This window comes from Engystomops pustulosus, chromosome 9, assembly GCF_040894005.1.
Source record: "Engystomops pustulosus chromosome 9, aEngPut4.maternal, whole genome shotgun sequence".
Lineage (NCBI taxonomy): Eukaryota > Metazoa > Chordata > Amphibia > Anura > Leptodactylidae > Engystomops > Engystomops pustulosus.
Genome location: NC_092419.1, coordinates 57,028,674 through 57,046,109, shown reverse-complemented (window position 1 = coordinate 57,046,109; position 17,436 = coordinate 57,028,674). Strand labels below are relative to the sequence as shown.

The window sequence follows — 17,436 nt, the reverse complement described above, 5'->3', positions numbered from 1 at the left end:
CAATGACAAATTCTGGTGGTGGCAGCAACATGGTAGGCCACAGTGTGGCACAATGAAAGAGTGTGGACGTGCCGCAAGCAGCAGCAGGAGGTCAGAAAGTGGCACAATGACTGTGGAGGTGGGTGACAATTCCAGTCCCGAGTAAAGATGGTGGGAGGCAGATGGAGCAACTGGCAGCAGATGTGTGGCATCAGTCGGGTGGCAGCATCAGTATAGTGGCTGAGGCAGGTAGTTACAATCCAGACTCCTTTCTCAATGTTTTGGGGAGGCGTCATGGCTGATCTAATCTGATGCATAAGGCATTGGTGTGTTGAAATCCTGGCCAATCCATGCCTGATTCATCTTGACATAAGTCAGTCTCTCCACATTACGAGTGGACAAGTGGGTTCTCCTTAGAGGTAACGATGACCCCGCCGCAATGAACACCAACTCTGATGCTACACCACTGGCTGGAAGGACTCCACAAGTTTCGGCCAAACATCGAGATGCCCAGTAGTCTGAGGGATCCTCTACCTGGGGTGGTAGAGTGCTGTCCAAGTAGGCCACCACCTGCTGGTACAGGGTCTGCTCCATGTCTTGCTGCTGCTGGTGGCGGCTACCCTTCTCACTAGGCAGGTGAAGGAAGCTGCTCTTTAAGGACTCCAGACTTAAGCTGCTGCTGACGCCCTCTAGTTGTCCCGAGCTGATGTTGCTCCGGTCCGCGCGCCATGTAAACAGACATGGTTGCAGGGGCAGCGCTGGACTCAGCTTCCAGCTGTCTGTGGCCGGCCACGCCTACCCGTCCCTATTCACAGCACTGTGTATGCAGACCGGATGGTTGTCAGGTCAGGCCGGAAGCTGAATCCAGCGCTGCTCCAGCAGCATAAACTTTGGCATCAGCATAAACTTTGGGTTTGTGATGAATCAAATTTTCTGTGAAATTCTTATCGAATTCTACTTCATTCGAATCGATTCGCCCATCTCGAACTATCATACATATATTTGACAATTTAGCATATTATAAGGTATGCAGATTCCTTTCATGTAATTGCATTGTTACTGCTTTGCTCCCGTTGATGGAACAATCTTTTTCTTCTTGTATACTTCTAGTTACATCCTGTTCTCACATTCCCTAAGAGCACAGCGTGATATTAGGTTGAATCACAAGCATAATGTCACTGGTTCGAATCGAGGTGCAAACAGGAAGATGATTTACCAAGAATAAAGAAATAGCATCATCTTGCTTATCAATAGCAAGCTCTCAGTCAAGAACATTGGCAAATCACATCATGTGAGTTCCAGGACAGTTGTAGGAACACAAAATAAAGTCCGTCCACCATTCCAAAGCTAAAAGGTGGACATCCAGGCAAAATATCAGAGTGAACAAGGTGTATCATCATGCTACTGTGTGTAGTAATAAAAGAGTAAATAGAGGTGGCCCTCTGGTAACCCACTCCTGTGTATTAGAGTTTACCTGTAACAAGCTTGTAATACTGAAGGCAGCTCGGAGTCCCTGCTCTGGAACAGATGGTGTCCAGTAAAGAAGATTGGTCTTTGACCAATACATTTCAAACTATACTCATTAGTTTGGCACCTATGTCCATTTTCTTTCCTTCACCATTAAGTGCACAAGCACAAGAATGGTAGTGCTAATAAAGGTGACACATGTCTGAAATGGTGGCACGAAAAAGTTGAAGAAACCTCATCTTGCTCTGATGGGTACAAATGGGTCTGAAAGACTCAAGGAAAAAGAAGACTAATGGATTGAGAAATTGAAGTAATTGTAAAGTCCTGATTATATGGGGTTGTTTCGCAGGCAAAGGCAGACAAAGATCAATAGATGTCTCAATGCTGTTCTGTGATTTGGATATGCATCCTACAAAATGAGTTACTTTGCACACTAGAGTACTATTGGTATGAAATGATTGATATAGTGATTAGAGATGAGCGAGCACTAAAATGCTCGGGTACTCGTTATTCGAGACAAACTTTTCCCGATGCTCGAGTGCTCGTCTCGAATAACGAGCCCCATTGAAGTCAATGGGAGACTCGAGCATTTTTCAAGGGGACCAAGGCTCTGCACAGGGAAGCTTGGCCAAACACCTGGAAACCTCAGAAAAGGATGGAAACACCACAGAAATGGACAGGAAACAGCAGGGGCAGCATGCATGGATGCCTCTGAGGCTGCTTAAACGCACCATTATGCCAAAATTATGGGCAACAGCATGGCCATGACAGAGTGACAGAATGAAGCTAGATAGCATCTAAAACATCCAATAATTGACCCTGACACTATAGGGGACGGCATGCAGAGGCAGCAGCGGCAGGCTAGAGAGTGTCTTGGCAACATACCCCAAATGGACTCAGGCTTAAAACCAATGGGTGGCAGAGAGGAACCAAAGGAGGTGAGCAAGAAGCGCTCAAATAATATCGGTAAATGATAAAAGTTTGCCAGTATATTTTGTGGATTACACAGCAGGGTGGCGACAAAGTTAACAAGTTTGATGTGGAAGCCATGAAAACAACCCAAAATTCTGCCTGACACAGCTCGTTTGATAAGGGGACCATGTATGGAGGCAGTGAACTAGTAGTAGATTAAAGGTGCTGCAGTTAAAACTATGTTAGTTGGATCTTGGGATGGAGCTGGCGCTCCGCTGCCAGGCGAGCTTTCGCCAATCCAAGCCCCTGTCTCTAGGCTACTCCCCAAACAGCACTTCTAAGAACCTTTTGTATAAGATCAAGTGTAGTAGCGTTCTTATAAGTTTAGGATATGGCGGGTGAGGGGAATTTAAACAGATGCGCAAGAAGCGCTGAAATAATATCGGTAAATGATAAAAGTTTGCCAGTATATTTTGTGGATTACACAGCAGGTGGCGACAAAGTTAACAAGTTTGATGTGGAATGCCCTGTAATAGCTCTTGGGCGGTGCGCCTTTTATCGCCTAGGCTAAGCAGTTTGAGCACCGCCTGCTGTCGCTTAGCGACGGCACTGCTGCTGTGCCTAGAGCTAGCGACTGATGGCGCCATGCCCACGGATGGTAGTTCGGAGGAGGAGGTGGAGGAGGGGTGGGAGGAGGAGGAGGCATAGTAGGCCTGAAAGACCAGGACCGAGGTAGACCCCGCAATCCTCGGCGTCGGCAGTATATGACCAGCCGCAGGGTCAGACTCGGTCCCAGCCTCCACCAAGTTAACCCAATGTGCCGTCAGCGATATATAGTGGCCCTGCCCGGCAGCACTCGTCCACGTGTCCGTGGTCAGGTGGACCTTGTCATAAACGGCGTTGGTCAGGGCACGGATGATGTTGTCTGACACGTGCTGGTGCAGGGCTGGGACGGCACATCGGGAAAAGTAGTGGCGGCTGGGGACCGAATACCGAGGGGCGGCCGCCGCCATGAGGTTGCGAAAGGCCTCGGTCTCTACTAGCCTATAGGGCAGCATCTCCAGGCTAAGCAATCTGGAGATGTGGACATTAAGGGCTTGGGCGTGCGGGTGGGTTGCACTATATTTCCGTTTCCGCTCCAGCGTCTGGGGTATGGAGAGCTGAACGCTGGTGGATGCTGTGGAGGATCGTGGAGGCGACGATGGGGTTTTTGTGCCAGGGTCCTGGGCAGGGGGCTGACTATCAGCTGACACAGGGGAAGGAGCAGTGGTGTGCACGGCCGGAGGTGAACGGGCTTGGTGCCACGGAGTGGGGTGTTTAGCATTCATATGCCTGCGCATACTGGTGGTAGTTAAGCTAGTAGTGGTGGAACCCCTGCTGATCCTGGTTTGGCAAAGGTTGCACACCACAGTCCGTCGGTCATCCGGTGTTTCCTTAAAGAACCTCCAGACTTCTGAAAATCTAGCCCTCGCCGCAGGAGCCCTCGCCACGGGAGCTTCACTACGTGACACATTTGGCGCTGATGCACCTGCTCTGGCCCTGCCTCTCCGTCTGGCCCCACCACTGCCTCTTCCAACCTGTTCTGGTCGAGGACTCTCCTCCGTCTCAGAAGCACTGTGTTCACCCGGCCTCTCAACCCAGCTTGGGTCTGTCACCTCATCATCCTCCGATCCCTCAGTCTGCTCCCCCCTCGGACTTCCTGCCCTGACAACAACTTCACCACTGTCTGACAACCGTGTCTCCTCATCGTCGGACACCTCTTTACACACTTCTTCCACTACGTCAAGAAGGTCATCATCACCCACAGACTGCGACTGGTGGAAAACCTGGGCATCGGAAAATTGCTCAGCAGCAACCGGACAAGTGGTTTGTGACTGTGGGAAGGGTCCAGAAAACAGTTCCTCAGAGTATGCCGGTTCAAATGCCAAATTTTCCTGGGAGGGGGCAGACTGGGGGGGAGGAGGCTGAGGTGCAGGAGCTGGAGGAGTGCCGATTTCGGTGACATGGGTGGACTGCGTGGAAGACTGACTGGTGGACAAATTGCTCGAAGCATTGTCGGCAATCCACGACATCACCTGTTCGCACTGTTCTGGCCTCAACAGTGCTCTACCACGAGTCCCAGTAACTTCAGACATGAACCTAGGGAGTGTAGCTCTGCGGCGTTCCCCTGCTCCCTCATCAGCAGGTGGTGTCTCACCCCGCCCAGGACCACGGCCTCTGACCCCTGCAGTAGTTGGACGCCCACGTCCCCGCCCTCGTCCTCTACCCCTAGCCCTCGGGTTAAACATTTTGAAAATGAAAGTTATAACTTTAATTTTTTTTAAACTTTTTTTTGTGTTTTTTTGTGTTTTTTTTTTTTTTGTGTTTTTTAGTTTTTAAAACCAAACGATGCTATCCTATTGCTATGGCTATTTTCTAGCCAAGTATGAAAGCACACTGCTATGCCAGATGAGATGACGCTGAGTTATTAAAAAAATAAACGTAAAATAAAAAGAAACTGGCAGACTGTGCCTAATTGAAATCAAACCCCTAATAAATTTTCCCACTTCGGTCTTTGCGATGGATATGTGCGTCACTAAGCGCTAAACACAACGGTCGCAAGTCTCACTACAAATTCCTCACAATATGGTAGTAGATGCACTACAGCAAGGACAGCCACCAGCAGATCAACCAGAAATAAAATATATATAACGCCATTGTAGGCCTAAGTAAGCCGTTTGGATTCTCCTATGGCTATTTTCTAGCCAAGTATGAAAGCACACTGCTATGCCAGATGAGATGACGCTGAGTTATGAAAAAATAAACGTAAAATAAAAAGTAAATGGCAGACTGTGCCTAATTGAAATCAAACCCCTAATAAATTTTCCCACTTTGGTGTTTGAGGTGGATATGTGTGTCACTAAGAGCTAAACACAACGGTAGCAAGTCCCCCTTCAAATTCCTCACAATATGGTACTAGCTGCAAATAAAAATAAAAAAATGTATAACGTTATTGTAGCCCTAAGAAGGGCTGTTGGGTTCTTGTAGAATCACTCCTGCCTAACACTATTCTAATAGAACAGCCTAACGCTTTCCCTGACCAGCAGCAGCTCTCTCCCTAGCGGCATCCAGACACAGAATGATCCGAGCAGCGCAGGCAGGGGCTAGTCTATTCCAGGGTCACCTGATCTGACCAGCCAACCACTGCTATCGACGTGTAAGGGTACCACGTCATGCTGGGTGGAGTGCAGAGTCTCCTGGCTTGTGATTGGCTCTGTTTCTGGCCGCCAAAAAGCAAAACGGCGGGAGATGCCATTTTCTCGAGCGGGCGAAGTATTCGTCCGAGCAACGAGCAGTTTCGAGTACGCTAATGCTCGAACGAGCATCAAGCTCGGACGAGTATGTTCGCTCATCTCTAATAGTGATGCATCCAGACCACAACCCAAATCAAATGAAATAGAGCGACACGAGTGACCTCCACACTTGCGAGCATCTCAGATTTCAAATGTTTAACAACAATATGGCACTTTGCAGGAAACTGTCCGCTGCACAGTTCTATTATGATGCTCATCATTAAAGGGAACCTGTCACCAGGAGACCCATTTTTAGCACTCCCCCAGTCCCCACAGAGCATAGTACATACACTGCCAAAGTGTTTTTGTCTAAAAAATTGGTTTTACGGAAAAAAAGATATGTTATATTGTACCTTTCATTAGCATCTGCTGTGTGACTTGGCAGTTGCCAAAAGGGAGGATCTGGAAAGGAGCAGTTCCCCCCCACCCTTGGGAAACATGTGACCTTTCAAATATATGAATAACTCCCCACACTCGGGATTGGCTGTTGAGGAGCAGGGGGCGTCGCTAAGCCAAGTGATGGGTGTTTTCATATATTTGAAAAGGTCACATGGAGAAGCTGTTTCCCAAGGGTGGGGTGGGAACTGCTCCTTTCCAGCCCCTCCCTTTTGGCAACTGCCTAGTCACACAGCAGATGCTAATGAAAGGTATAATATAACATATCTTTTTTTCTGTAAAACCAATTTTTTATACAAAAACACTTTGGCAGCGTATGTACTATGCTCTGTGGGGACTAGGGGAGTGCTAAAAATGGGTCTCCTGGTGACAGGTTCCCTTTAAGGGGTTAACATGTAACCAAATCTAAAAAATATTTTTGTTTCAGAAATGAACAGTTCAGATGATAAATGTAAAACTTGTAATACACTTCATTAAGAAAAAAGACCTATTTACAGTGTCTGAAATGGGCATAACTAGAAGAGGTTGGGTCCCATAGCAGATTGCATATTTTTATATGTTTTTTTAGATGCATCCCGCAGTTCATGTTCCTCATACTATAAAATGCATCGGCCAAGTAAGTTTGTCCAGCCTACCATCACAAATTCTACATATACATATTTGTGCACACATGCTGTGCTGAGCGCCCAGGTGGGAGGTGCGGCTGTGTGGGCAGGCAGTGGGCCACTGTTACTGCTGGGTTGCAAAGGGCCGGGAGAATGGAATTAGTACATTTTTGTTCTGCCATTCTTCCCTGGCTCCTGGGCAACATGGGCCCCGTTGCAGCCGCTACGGTTGCCACGGCTGTTGTTACGCCACTTGTCGGAAAGCATTCTCAAGTCTATATAAGGCAGATAGATAAGGAGATGAGACTAAATATTCCTTTTATGCCTATATCATTTTTCACTTGACTATTCAGTTCTGTAACTGAATACAGTTCAGTTCTGTATCTACTGAGTGCCTTTAAGAGTTAACTCTTCAGAAACTATACATTTCTTTACTATAAGATGCCAGTGTGAATAGAGGAGAACTGAATTTTAGATACTACTAAAAGTAGACAGGAAGTCATGGGAAAAAGTATTATAATGTGGAATATCGATTCACGCAATTTTCTAAAATGTTTAGGTATGTTTTAACCTCTTATATCTTCATTTTGTTCCACCTTGTGCAAGCTATTTCTCTGTTTTTTTTTGTGATAGCCTTCCACAAGCTATACCTTCATAATGTCAGGCACCATGACTATGGTAATCCTCTTAGGCCCCTTCCACACTTGCGTTGCAGATCACGTCAGAGTTTGATCAGGGTGCGATCAGGGTTTGGTCAGTGAAAAACGCACATTTTGCATCAGAGTGCAATCAGTTTTCAGTCAGAGTTTGTTCAGTGTCTCAGTTTTTCACGCGCGTTTTCAATGCAATTTCAATGCGTTTTTCACACAAAGAAAATGCGCGCGAAATGGACTCAGGACTGAGCTCTATCTTTTCTATGGCAATTGATGCGTGAAAAACGCATTGCACTTGTATTGCACTTGCAAGTGTCTCAGAGTGCAATGCGTTTTTGATGCATCTCCATAGACTTGTATGGTGCGCGTGTGTGCGTGTGTGCATGAAAAAAAATTCAGGTCTGAAAAGACCCATTGGTTACAATGGGTCAGAGTGCAATGCAAGTTCTGCGCGTCAAAAGCATGCGCAGAAAACGTGCATGAAAAACGCAAGTGTGAAAGGGGCCTTATATTTGTTTTCCAAGCCTCCTTCCTACTACAATCGACTTTTAAGATTATGCTAATGAGCCAGAAGGCCTATGGCTTGGTGTTACTAGAGCCCCTCTTTGCTTTGTCTTCAAAGGCTATCACGTTGCTTCCCCCTTCCCCTCCCCCTGCTTCCTCAGCACTTTCCCTTCTATCTGCTAGATGTAATCTCTTTTTAGTCATTTGTCTGTCAATACTATAAAGAAAAAAACATATAATCTGTGCCTGATGGCATTCAGACATCTTTCATGTGCATAAACGCTATGGATCTAGGACCAACATGACGATACATCTGAGCATTTTAGACTAAACTCAGACAGGCATTCTAAAAAAAAAATTCAGCATTCATGATTACCGATGCATCAGAAGGTGCAGGTGGAAGTGGTTTTCTAGATCTTCTTTTTGAAGAATCATTCCTTAGCACTGTAAGACAGTGAAAGTAAATTATGTAATTTTGCATTTCTAACAAAAACAACTGAGTAGTTGTTGATATTTAGTTTTATGGTACTGTATAGTCAATCAATAAGAAAGCAAAGTGTGGATTGAAGTGGATTGAAACAAAGCCTTCCTAGAGCCTAAAGCAAAAATATATGAGGGCGGTTCAATAAGTACCCATGTTAGAAATGAAGATACAATTTAAAAAAAAAATAAAAAATTATTTTTCAACATAGTCCTTTTACAAAGATACACTTCTCCCCTCCCAAAAGGTAGGATTTGTTGAACTCTCCAAAATACGCCTCTGTCATGGCGATGACTTCCTCATTTGAGCTAAATTTTTTTTCCCGCAAGCCATTTCTTCATGTTAGGGAACAAGAAAAAGTCGCAGGGTGCCAAATTGGGTGAATACAGGGGGTGCGGCAACAATTCATAACGCAATTCATGCAGCTTGGCGTGCAGCTTGTGCTGGTACACTATCGTGGTGAAACAGCACCTTCTTTTTCGCTGTTAAAGATATTACACTGGACTCAGACGCCATCTTACGTATTGTCGGACATTTTAAAGATTCAGTATTCATTTCATATAACTTTGTTTAGTGATTACTGAAGTTTGGGTGTGGGTCTCATTCCTTAGAAAAGCACACAAAGACTTAGTGCTCACTAGCACCACCTAGAGGAAGGTATCCAGGTGGACATCTGGACATTTGGTTTATGTGAAGTTTCAGTATTTGCATGTAGCCAATAGTATTAGACTCCTTTGTGTGCTTACATCCAATAGTGTTACATTTCCTGGGTGAGAACACCCAATTATAGTTGCTGCTTTCCTAATTACACGCCTTATGTAAAGTGCCTTATGGTTTTCTATAAATGTCCGTCCCTCAATAAATTTATTAGTCTTGTTGCTAACTTCCTGCAAGGACAGGTCTTGTCTTTTCATTCAAGTTAGTCAATTCCAGCGCTGGACACAGACTCATTTAATTTGAAAGTCACCTTACAATGATTAGGGGTTTGAGCCCCAGATATAAATCTATAAGAAATGGCGTCTTCCTGGGTGGGCATACTTTTATGGGCATCTAGCCATCGAGGTGACCTCCGCAAGAGTCCAGACGGCCAGTGACCAGAACTGACAATGAGCGCTCGTCGGGGTAAGTCAAGTCTATTTTTGTCTACCTTGACTGTAGTTCTGTTTCACTGGCTGAAAGGGACTGGGTAAGGTCATCTCCTTGTGTGATATTATGTACTTTGCCTTACATGTCCATATATAATAGTATGTGCTCGATGATTTCGGCAAAGGATCCGTTGTAAGGTGACCGACAGAGACTGGACGTGACAATGTATGTTGTAGAAAAAGGTCTGCAGTGCCCTCTTGTGGATTGTTGAGATAGTTCAGAAAGTTTGTGATGGTGGAGATTTTTGTTCATGTAAGCGCGGATAGAATCTGGAAGTTTGCAGAGACAAATTCTGGCCAAATTTACGTATCGTTCCTTCGGGATTGATGCGGCCCCGTGATGCGGAAAATACAGTAGAGGCAGGAAGGACACTGACAGGAATTTTACAGTTGAGGGTTCTCCTTGATTTCTGAAATATTGTGTGAAGGTCTCTAATTTGTACTTACTGATAGTTAGCGGGGTAGTCTGGAGCTGTATGTACGGAGGATATCTATAGCCCTTGAACAAAATCAGGTATTCCACAGATTCCACAAAATGGGTAGTGAGCAAAGTAAGACTGTAGCTGGACACTGCAGAGCTAAAAGACGACTGACATAGTGTCACACAGGAAAGGTAAAGAGTGGGTTAAAGGAAGTTATGAGGTATTAAAGTTTTTGGGTATGTTAGATGATTCCCTGAGTGTGCAGAGGTAGGAGACAGCACTTGATGTAAATGGTGGCTGGCTCAAAGACAGAAGTGGCACACCCAGGCAGAAGGTTGTTTTGATGTAAGTAGAGAGTTAATGACAAAGGAAAGTGGATGGGGTTGATTACTGGAGACTTAGACCAGTGACTACGGACAGACCAATGGCAGAGGGACAGGAATCCTAGAGAGTGCTCATTAAAAAAAGAAAAAAAAGAAAAATCTTTTGGAATGCAACCAGCACCCTCTTAGACTCCACCCCCGTATCTGGGGGTTAGAGAAGATGACACGCCCTACCATCTTTTAGTGGTGGCCATCTTAAGACAGTATATTGTTTTCAAGTCCCTGAAAGTTAACTGCCTATAACTCTACACTGTAGGCTGGTTGTAGGATAGCAGCCGAGTCACCCTTGAGGTGTCCTGGCGGATGTTTGAAATAAATGCCGGCAGGTGATTATTATCATCAATTTCAAACGTTTGCTAAGGGTCTTGAGTGTGCAACTCTGTTTGTTTATTTTGTTTATTTTATTTTTAAACTTATTTGATCTTGACAATTGCAGAAAAATTGCTAGAAAAAGTGTTGCAATGTCTCTGGTACCTGCTTTCTGGAGTTGAAAGAGTTAATCAGGGGGAGATCTCTGTGCAGCTGGGCTTTGTCTTATCTGTGTCTGTGAGAAGTGGCCTTGAAGCACACAGAAAGCATCTATGTTGAGTGGGGGAAACAGAGCTGACAATCTAAAAGACTTAAAGGAATTTGCTTGTGATAAGAATACAAAGAGACACACTCTAGGAAACGTAGACGGCCCCAACAGGGCGGGACAAGGGGGGTGGTAATGGACAAGGATGTCAGCAAGAACAGTCCCCCTCTTCTGAAAGCCCCCCCAAATAGAGTTAGTGCCTTTAATTGTAGAACTCTTCCCTGTTGGCAAATGTTTTCCTCTCTGTGCCCCTACATGAAGATTACCAGGACCAGTGTAGTATTTCAGTATATCTGATGCAGATTCCCACAAGGGGGGTAAAACTCCCCCAGCCAGTACTCCATACTACACGGTCCTACAGGGAGTAGACTGGCAGACTGGCCCCTTACTGGATGTTCTCCTTTTCAGTATGCGGAGGACCTACTGTTGTTGTTTGCCAGGATGCATTTATTGACCTTATGTGTTTTCTGTTCCAGAAGGGTTGTAAAGTTTCCGGAGATGAGCTCCAGTACTGCCAGGAGAAGGTGGTCTTCCTAGGCCACTGCTTCTCAGCCACAGGCAGATACCTGACAGTGGAAAGAAAGCTGGCAGTCCAGAATGTGCCCCTGTCCTGAGGCCCTAAGCCTCTTCACATGATTCTAGGACTGGCCAGCTCCTGCAGCCTGGGATAAGGTCTGCTGCCCCCAGCCTGATGTTGCCCCTTGATAATTGAATTGCCTCTTCTCCATTTGCCCTTAGTCAGGAGGCAATTGATGCATTCTATAGCCTTAAGGTGGCAAATCCTGTGTGCACCGGCCCTAGGCATATCCCACTGGATCAAACTTTTGTTTAATTTTGCACTGAGTATCTAGGCCACGCCAGAGGTGTCGAGTCCAGGAGCGTGGTGGCCTCCCCAGTGGCCCATTATAAGGCCCGGTTAGACTCGTCGTGAGGGAGCCCCTCATGTGTCAGTAGCTGCAGCCAGCAATCTGCTCAGCAAGGCCAGTGAGTTGATCTTAGATCCTAGATCACTCAGTCACAGTGCAAACGCCATATACCTTGCACAGTGTCCTCACCCAAGTACAGCCCAAGCATCTGAGCAAAGGCCAGACAGCTCAGACTCCAGTGTGCACTCCTGATGCCCCAGGACACACTGATAAGGTGCACAGCTCTGAATCCTTCATTCTATCGCCAGTCTTCCAGGATTCAGAGAGGGGGGAGAGAAGGGTGATTAACCCAGATGTTGAGTTTTTTCTCATAGATGGCTCCAGGTCTGCAGGAGAAGACAGACGGTTCTACACTGGATATACAGTGGTCAGTGGCGCACATGAGGTAGTACAAGCAGAACCACTCCCTCCACACAGATCAGCGCAGGAGGTGAAGTGACGGCACTCAGGGAAGTGCTACAGCTGGTGGAAGGTAAAAGGGCGAACATCTATACTCAAGGTATAGTCCTGGGGTCTAAACACGACTATGAACCCATATGGAAGGCTAGAGATTTCCTCACCTCTGCAGGGAACCCCTTTAAGCATGGCAAGCTCACGGATGCTCGCGGATGCTCTCTTACTTCCACAAGAGGTGAGGATAGTAAAACTAAAAGCACACACAATTTGGTAACTCCACAAGCCAAGGGCAAGTATGTGGCTGACGGGATGGCGAAGGCGGCTGCACACATGGAGCTCTGAGACTGTCCTGAAGTCTCAGCGCTGAGTTCTGAGCTAAAAGTTTGATCCACAGGTGTTCCAGTCCCTGGTGGCCCGAGAGTCATCAGAAGTGAAGGAAGAGTGGAGGAAAGCTGGAGCCCAGATGCCAATGGGACCTGGATGCTGGGAGAGAGGGTGTGCCTGGCCGGAGCCCTGCACCCGACAGTAAGTCAAGTAGCCTACGGACACATACACATCCAAAATGGCCATGCTAGTGCTCATAAACCGCAAGTGGTCCCGGGCGTTACTACCCCTGTCACTAGACTAGTGAAAGCCTGTATAGTCTGTGCCCGCCACAACCCGGGTAAGGTGGTAAAGACCCCACAGAAGGTGACACCCAAGCCTCTGTATCCCTTCCAAAGACTGCAGATGGATTTTATCCAGCTACCAAAAAGTGGTACGTAGGAGTACGTGCCTGTGTGCATTGATCTCTTTCCAGGGTGGCCAGAAGCTTCTCCCGTGACCAAGGCTACTGCCAGAGCTGCAGCCAAGAAGGTGGTGAGTGAGATTTTTCTGCAGGTTTGGAGTTCCAGAGACCAAAGAGTCCAGTCGCACAACCCACTTCACTGGACAGGTAAAGACTGAAACCTTGTCCCTCCTGGGTGTAGAACAGGCCCTGCACACCCCTTACCCTTCCCGAATTAGTTGTGGGTTTGAGAGAATAAACGGCACTCTTAAGTTAGAGATCCATGAGGCCATGGAAGCAGGGAAACCATGGAGCAAATGCTTTCCTGCTGCCCACCATACAGTTAGGAACACCCCCAACAGAAAGATGGGATTGTTCCCCTTTGAAGTATTTTTTTGGCTATGCACCCAGACTAGGCCCCTACTTCCCATAGACCCTATAGCTGATGGCAGGAAACCAGGTGGAATATGCCATACAGTTGAGCCAGGCCTTGGAAAAGGTCCGCAAAGTGTTTCTGATTACTTTTTCAGATCCAGACAGAGACCTCAGGACGCATAACCTGAAGCCTGGAGACTACGTGGTGGTAAAGAGACACCAGAGAGAGAGTCTGGAGCCTCGCTAAGATGGTCCTTTCCAAGTCCTGCTGACCAGTGCCACGTCTGTGAAGCTAGAGGGGAGTCAGCACGCTTCCACGCTTTCTATTCCATGCTTACTTACTCTGACTGACTGGTCTCTTCTGACTGCTCAGGGACACCCCAACCATGACTATCACTATAGCTATAGGGGTGATCAGGATGCCCCCAAAGTAGGAGACTTTACCTACGGTTGGTGCAGGCAATGACCTTCTATAACACTGACAGCACAGGTAGCCCTGTATTAGCAGTGTCTGATGTGTACTGGATTTGTGGGGATAGGAGAGTCAGGTCAGGCCTGGAGGCTGGGAAGGTGAGTGTACGGTGATAACACTTGTGTATTCCTTCCTCGTGATCCCCAGGGATAAGTTTGATCAGACACATAAGAAAAGGTAGAGAATCCCAAAGAATTCTGAAGGTCTGAGAGAGAAGCACCTAGATGACAACGTTTATATAGATACAGTGGAGGGGGGTCCCAGATGAGTACAAGGCCCACAATCAGATATGGGCAGGTCTAGAGTCCATTATTCCCCAGAGAGCTGTGAGTAAAGATGTTGGTTGGGTTAACTGGTTTTATTGTAATCAACAGAGATTTGTGATTGTATCCGAGATGCTTCCCAGAACCGCATGGCTTTGGACATGATCCTTGCTGAGAAGGGAGGAGTCTGTAAGATGGTGGGAGTGGCTTGTCGCATGTACATCCAGGATGACATCGCCCCCTATGGATCCATTACCCATGCACTTGAAGAGATTGAAGGACTGTCCAGGGAACTCGAGAGAAACTCTGGGGTGGACACTTTGTCCTTCACTTTGTGGTTGGGGGATTGGAAGGGTTTCCTTTAAGTGGGGGTGATATTGGGGATTGTGATTTTGCTCTCGTCACTTATTATGTGTTGTGTGGTCCTCCTCATCAAGTCCACCATGTCCCAGATGGCTGTCCAGGTGGTAAGAACCATGACAGGAGAAGTCCCGGTGTGGAGGATACCGTCTTGTTGAAGAACCAGCCTGTTAATAAACCCATAAGCTATGGAAACACAATTATGTAATTTGAGTATGCAGGCCTGTAACCCCCGAGTGACTGGCCTCCAGGGGATCTGGTGAAGAGTTAACAAGTCCAGCAGGTAAGGGTTTAGCCTACCTGTATGTACCTGGAGTTTGAGGAGGTCACTCTGGACAACAGTTACAGGCCATGCAAAGCTCAAAAGGGGGGAAATGTTAAAGATATTACACTGGACTCAGACGCCATCTTACGTATTGTCGGACATTTTAAAGATTCAGTATTTATTTCATATAACTTTGTTTAGTGATTACTGAAGTTTGGGTGTGGGTCTCATTCCTTAGAAAAGCACACAAAGACTTAGTGCTCACTAGCACCACCTAGAGGAAGGTATCCAGGTGGACATCTGGACATTTGGTTTATGTGAAGTTTCAGTATTTGCATGTAGCCAATAGTATTAGACTCCTTTGTGTGCTTACATCCAATAGTGTTACATTTCCTGGGTGAGAACACCCAATTATAGTTGCTGCTTTCCTAATTACACGCCTTATGTAAAGTGCCTTATGGTTTTCTATAAATGTCCGTCCCTCAATAAATTTATTAGTCTTGTTGCTAACTTCCTGCAAGGACAGGTCTTGTCTTTTCATTCAAGTTAGTCAATTCCAGCGCTGGACACAGACTCATTTAATTTGAAAGTCACCTTACAATGATTAGGGGTTTGAGCCCCAGATATAAATCTATAAGATCGCCAAATGCAGCCATGTCTCCTTCAATTTTTTGTCAAAGTGGTCCAATAACTCACTGTCCAGCGATTGTTCTTCCTTTTTCTAAAAAAAATCCATGAGGATGACGCTGTTCGCATCCGAAAAAATCAGTGCCATGACCTTTCCGGACGATGGGACGTCTTCACCTTCTTTGTTGCAGATTCACCTGGAGAAATCCATTGTTTTGATTGTTGCTTAGTTTCTGGTGTGTAATGATGAATCAAGGTTTCATCAACAGGGGGAATGGGGGCACCCATTATAGTTATAGTGTTTGACAGTAAAGTTGCAGTACTTAGAAAAGCTACATCTAGTGGTTTAGACTTTACAGTAGTCAATTATATAGTTAGCTCCATAAGTATTTGGACACTGACACAAATTTTATTTTTTTTACCATTTAATAGTAATCTGAGAGCATCTGTATTAAAAACACCTCCTGGAGTTGTTTTTAATACAGATGCTCCCAGATTACTATTAAAAGGTAAAAAACACCTCAGTTTATAGTTTAGCTCAAGAAATAAGCTTGGATGTCAGACAGGACTAAAAAATGAGATAAAATCACTATTTGTTATAGGTTAGAAACAATGTTCATAAATATATTCATAAAAAGTACCGGTATTTTAAAAAATATTCATGAAATCAATAAGATAAATTGCAAGAACAATATATGCCAACTATATATGCAATCTTGTGAGATTCATTCAGCTAAAAACGCATATAAAAATACTGAAAAAGTTACATGACATACTCTGTTCTAGAGTGTGATTAGTGCTATATATAATCAACTACATATACAAATTGCTGGGTTGTTTATAACAAAACTCAAAGTAAGCCAGGCTGGGGTAAAATGCACCACATGAAATGAGTGTTCACTGCACAGTGAAAGCCACTCATAAGTCTCAAGAATAAGGTAGAAAAAAAACATCCAAACAAGCCAGCACCGTTCTGGAAAAACATTCTTTGGACAGAAGAATTCAAGATCAACCAGAATAATGGAAAAAAAATATTGCCAAACCGTGGTACAGCTCACAATCCAAAGCAAACCATATCATCTGTAAAACATGGCGGAGCTAGCTGCAGCATCCTTGGCTTCAGGTGACACTTGGTCACTGGTATTTGTTGATGATGTGGCTTAGGACAAAGCAGCAGGGTGCAGAGCTGTAAATGATGTATGAATGATGTATGAAGAGGGCTCACTGGGATTAACCTTTTGATTGCTGCCACCGGCGGAGTGTTGGCGCTGCCCTCTTGTATTTCATCACAGTTTTTGGAAGCCCTGGGGCTTAATAGTTTCTGCAGTTTGGTTACAATGTGCCATTGGTTACAATGAATCATGTGTAAAATACCATGTACTGCATAATCTGCGTGTGCTTTATATATAAAGAATTATTATTACTGGTGACGATGGTGCTGCTGGTGGTAGTGGTGTCACATCTTCTCTCTGCAGGGATACAGGTGGCGGAACAGGTAGAGCCAACTAAAGCAGAAGGAGGAGACTTTTCCAGGAGATGTTTCCAGGGTTTTTTCATGCCACGATGGAGAAAACAATAGAAAATCTTTATTTATATTCACATAAATATACATACGTGACGTCGCATGGCCGCCCAAATTGGAGGCTGGAGGATTGGGCCGGTCATGTGACCTCGCGGCGGGCGCACGCGCACAGCCCGCGCTCGCACGCCAACGCCACAATTAGATCAGCTCCATACAGGTAAGCAAGCAGCACTTTTTTATATATAAGGACCACACTTGGTCAAGAGCCACATACCCCTGAGGAAGTCACCAGGCTCGGTGGCGGAACGCGTGGGGAGCCAGCCCCATCTACCCTATATCCGGTGATATTTTTTCATTTGTCTCTTAAGTGTTTGGTATATTCATCTTGCGCCTTATTCACATTGCCAAATTGTTTATTTCATATACCTTCCAGCAATATACTGGTCACTTAGACTATATAGGGTAGGTGGGTTAGCAACCCTATTGCTTATTTTATTTGCATTAGATTTTCTAGGGTTGCCAACAGCAACAAGCACCCACTATTTCTGAATATCATTTTGTCTTGTTGCTACATCTGAGACTTAGCACGGGATGGTGCTTTTTAATTGTTT

General features: G+C 45.6%; 1 protein-coding gene across 3 annotated transcripts in view; it reads right to left on the bottom strand.

The window, feature by feature from the left end:
- Positions 1 to 17,436, bottom strand: part of BTK (Bruton tyrosine kinase) — a 300,928-nt gene that overhangs the window by 172,344 nt on the left and 111,148 nt on the right. For all 3 annotated transcript variants that reach the window (XM_072124772.1, XM_072124771.1, XM_072124773.1), the window contains one exon: positions 8,225 to 8,292. In XM_072124772.1, the coding sequence (XP_071980873.1) occupies positions 8,225 to 8,292 (68 nt within the window). The remainder of the gene's footprint in view (positions 1 to 8,224; positions 8,293 to 17,436) is intronic.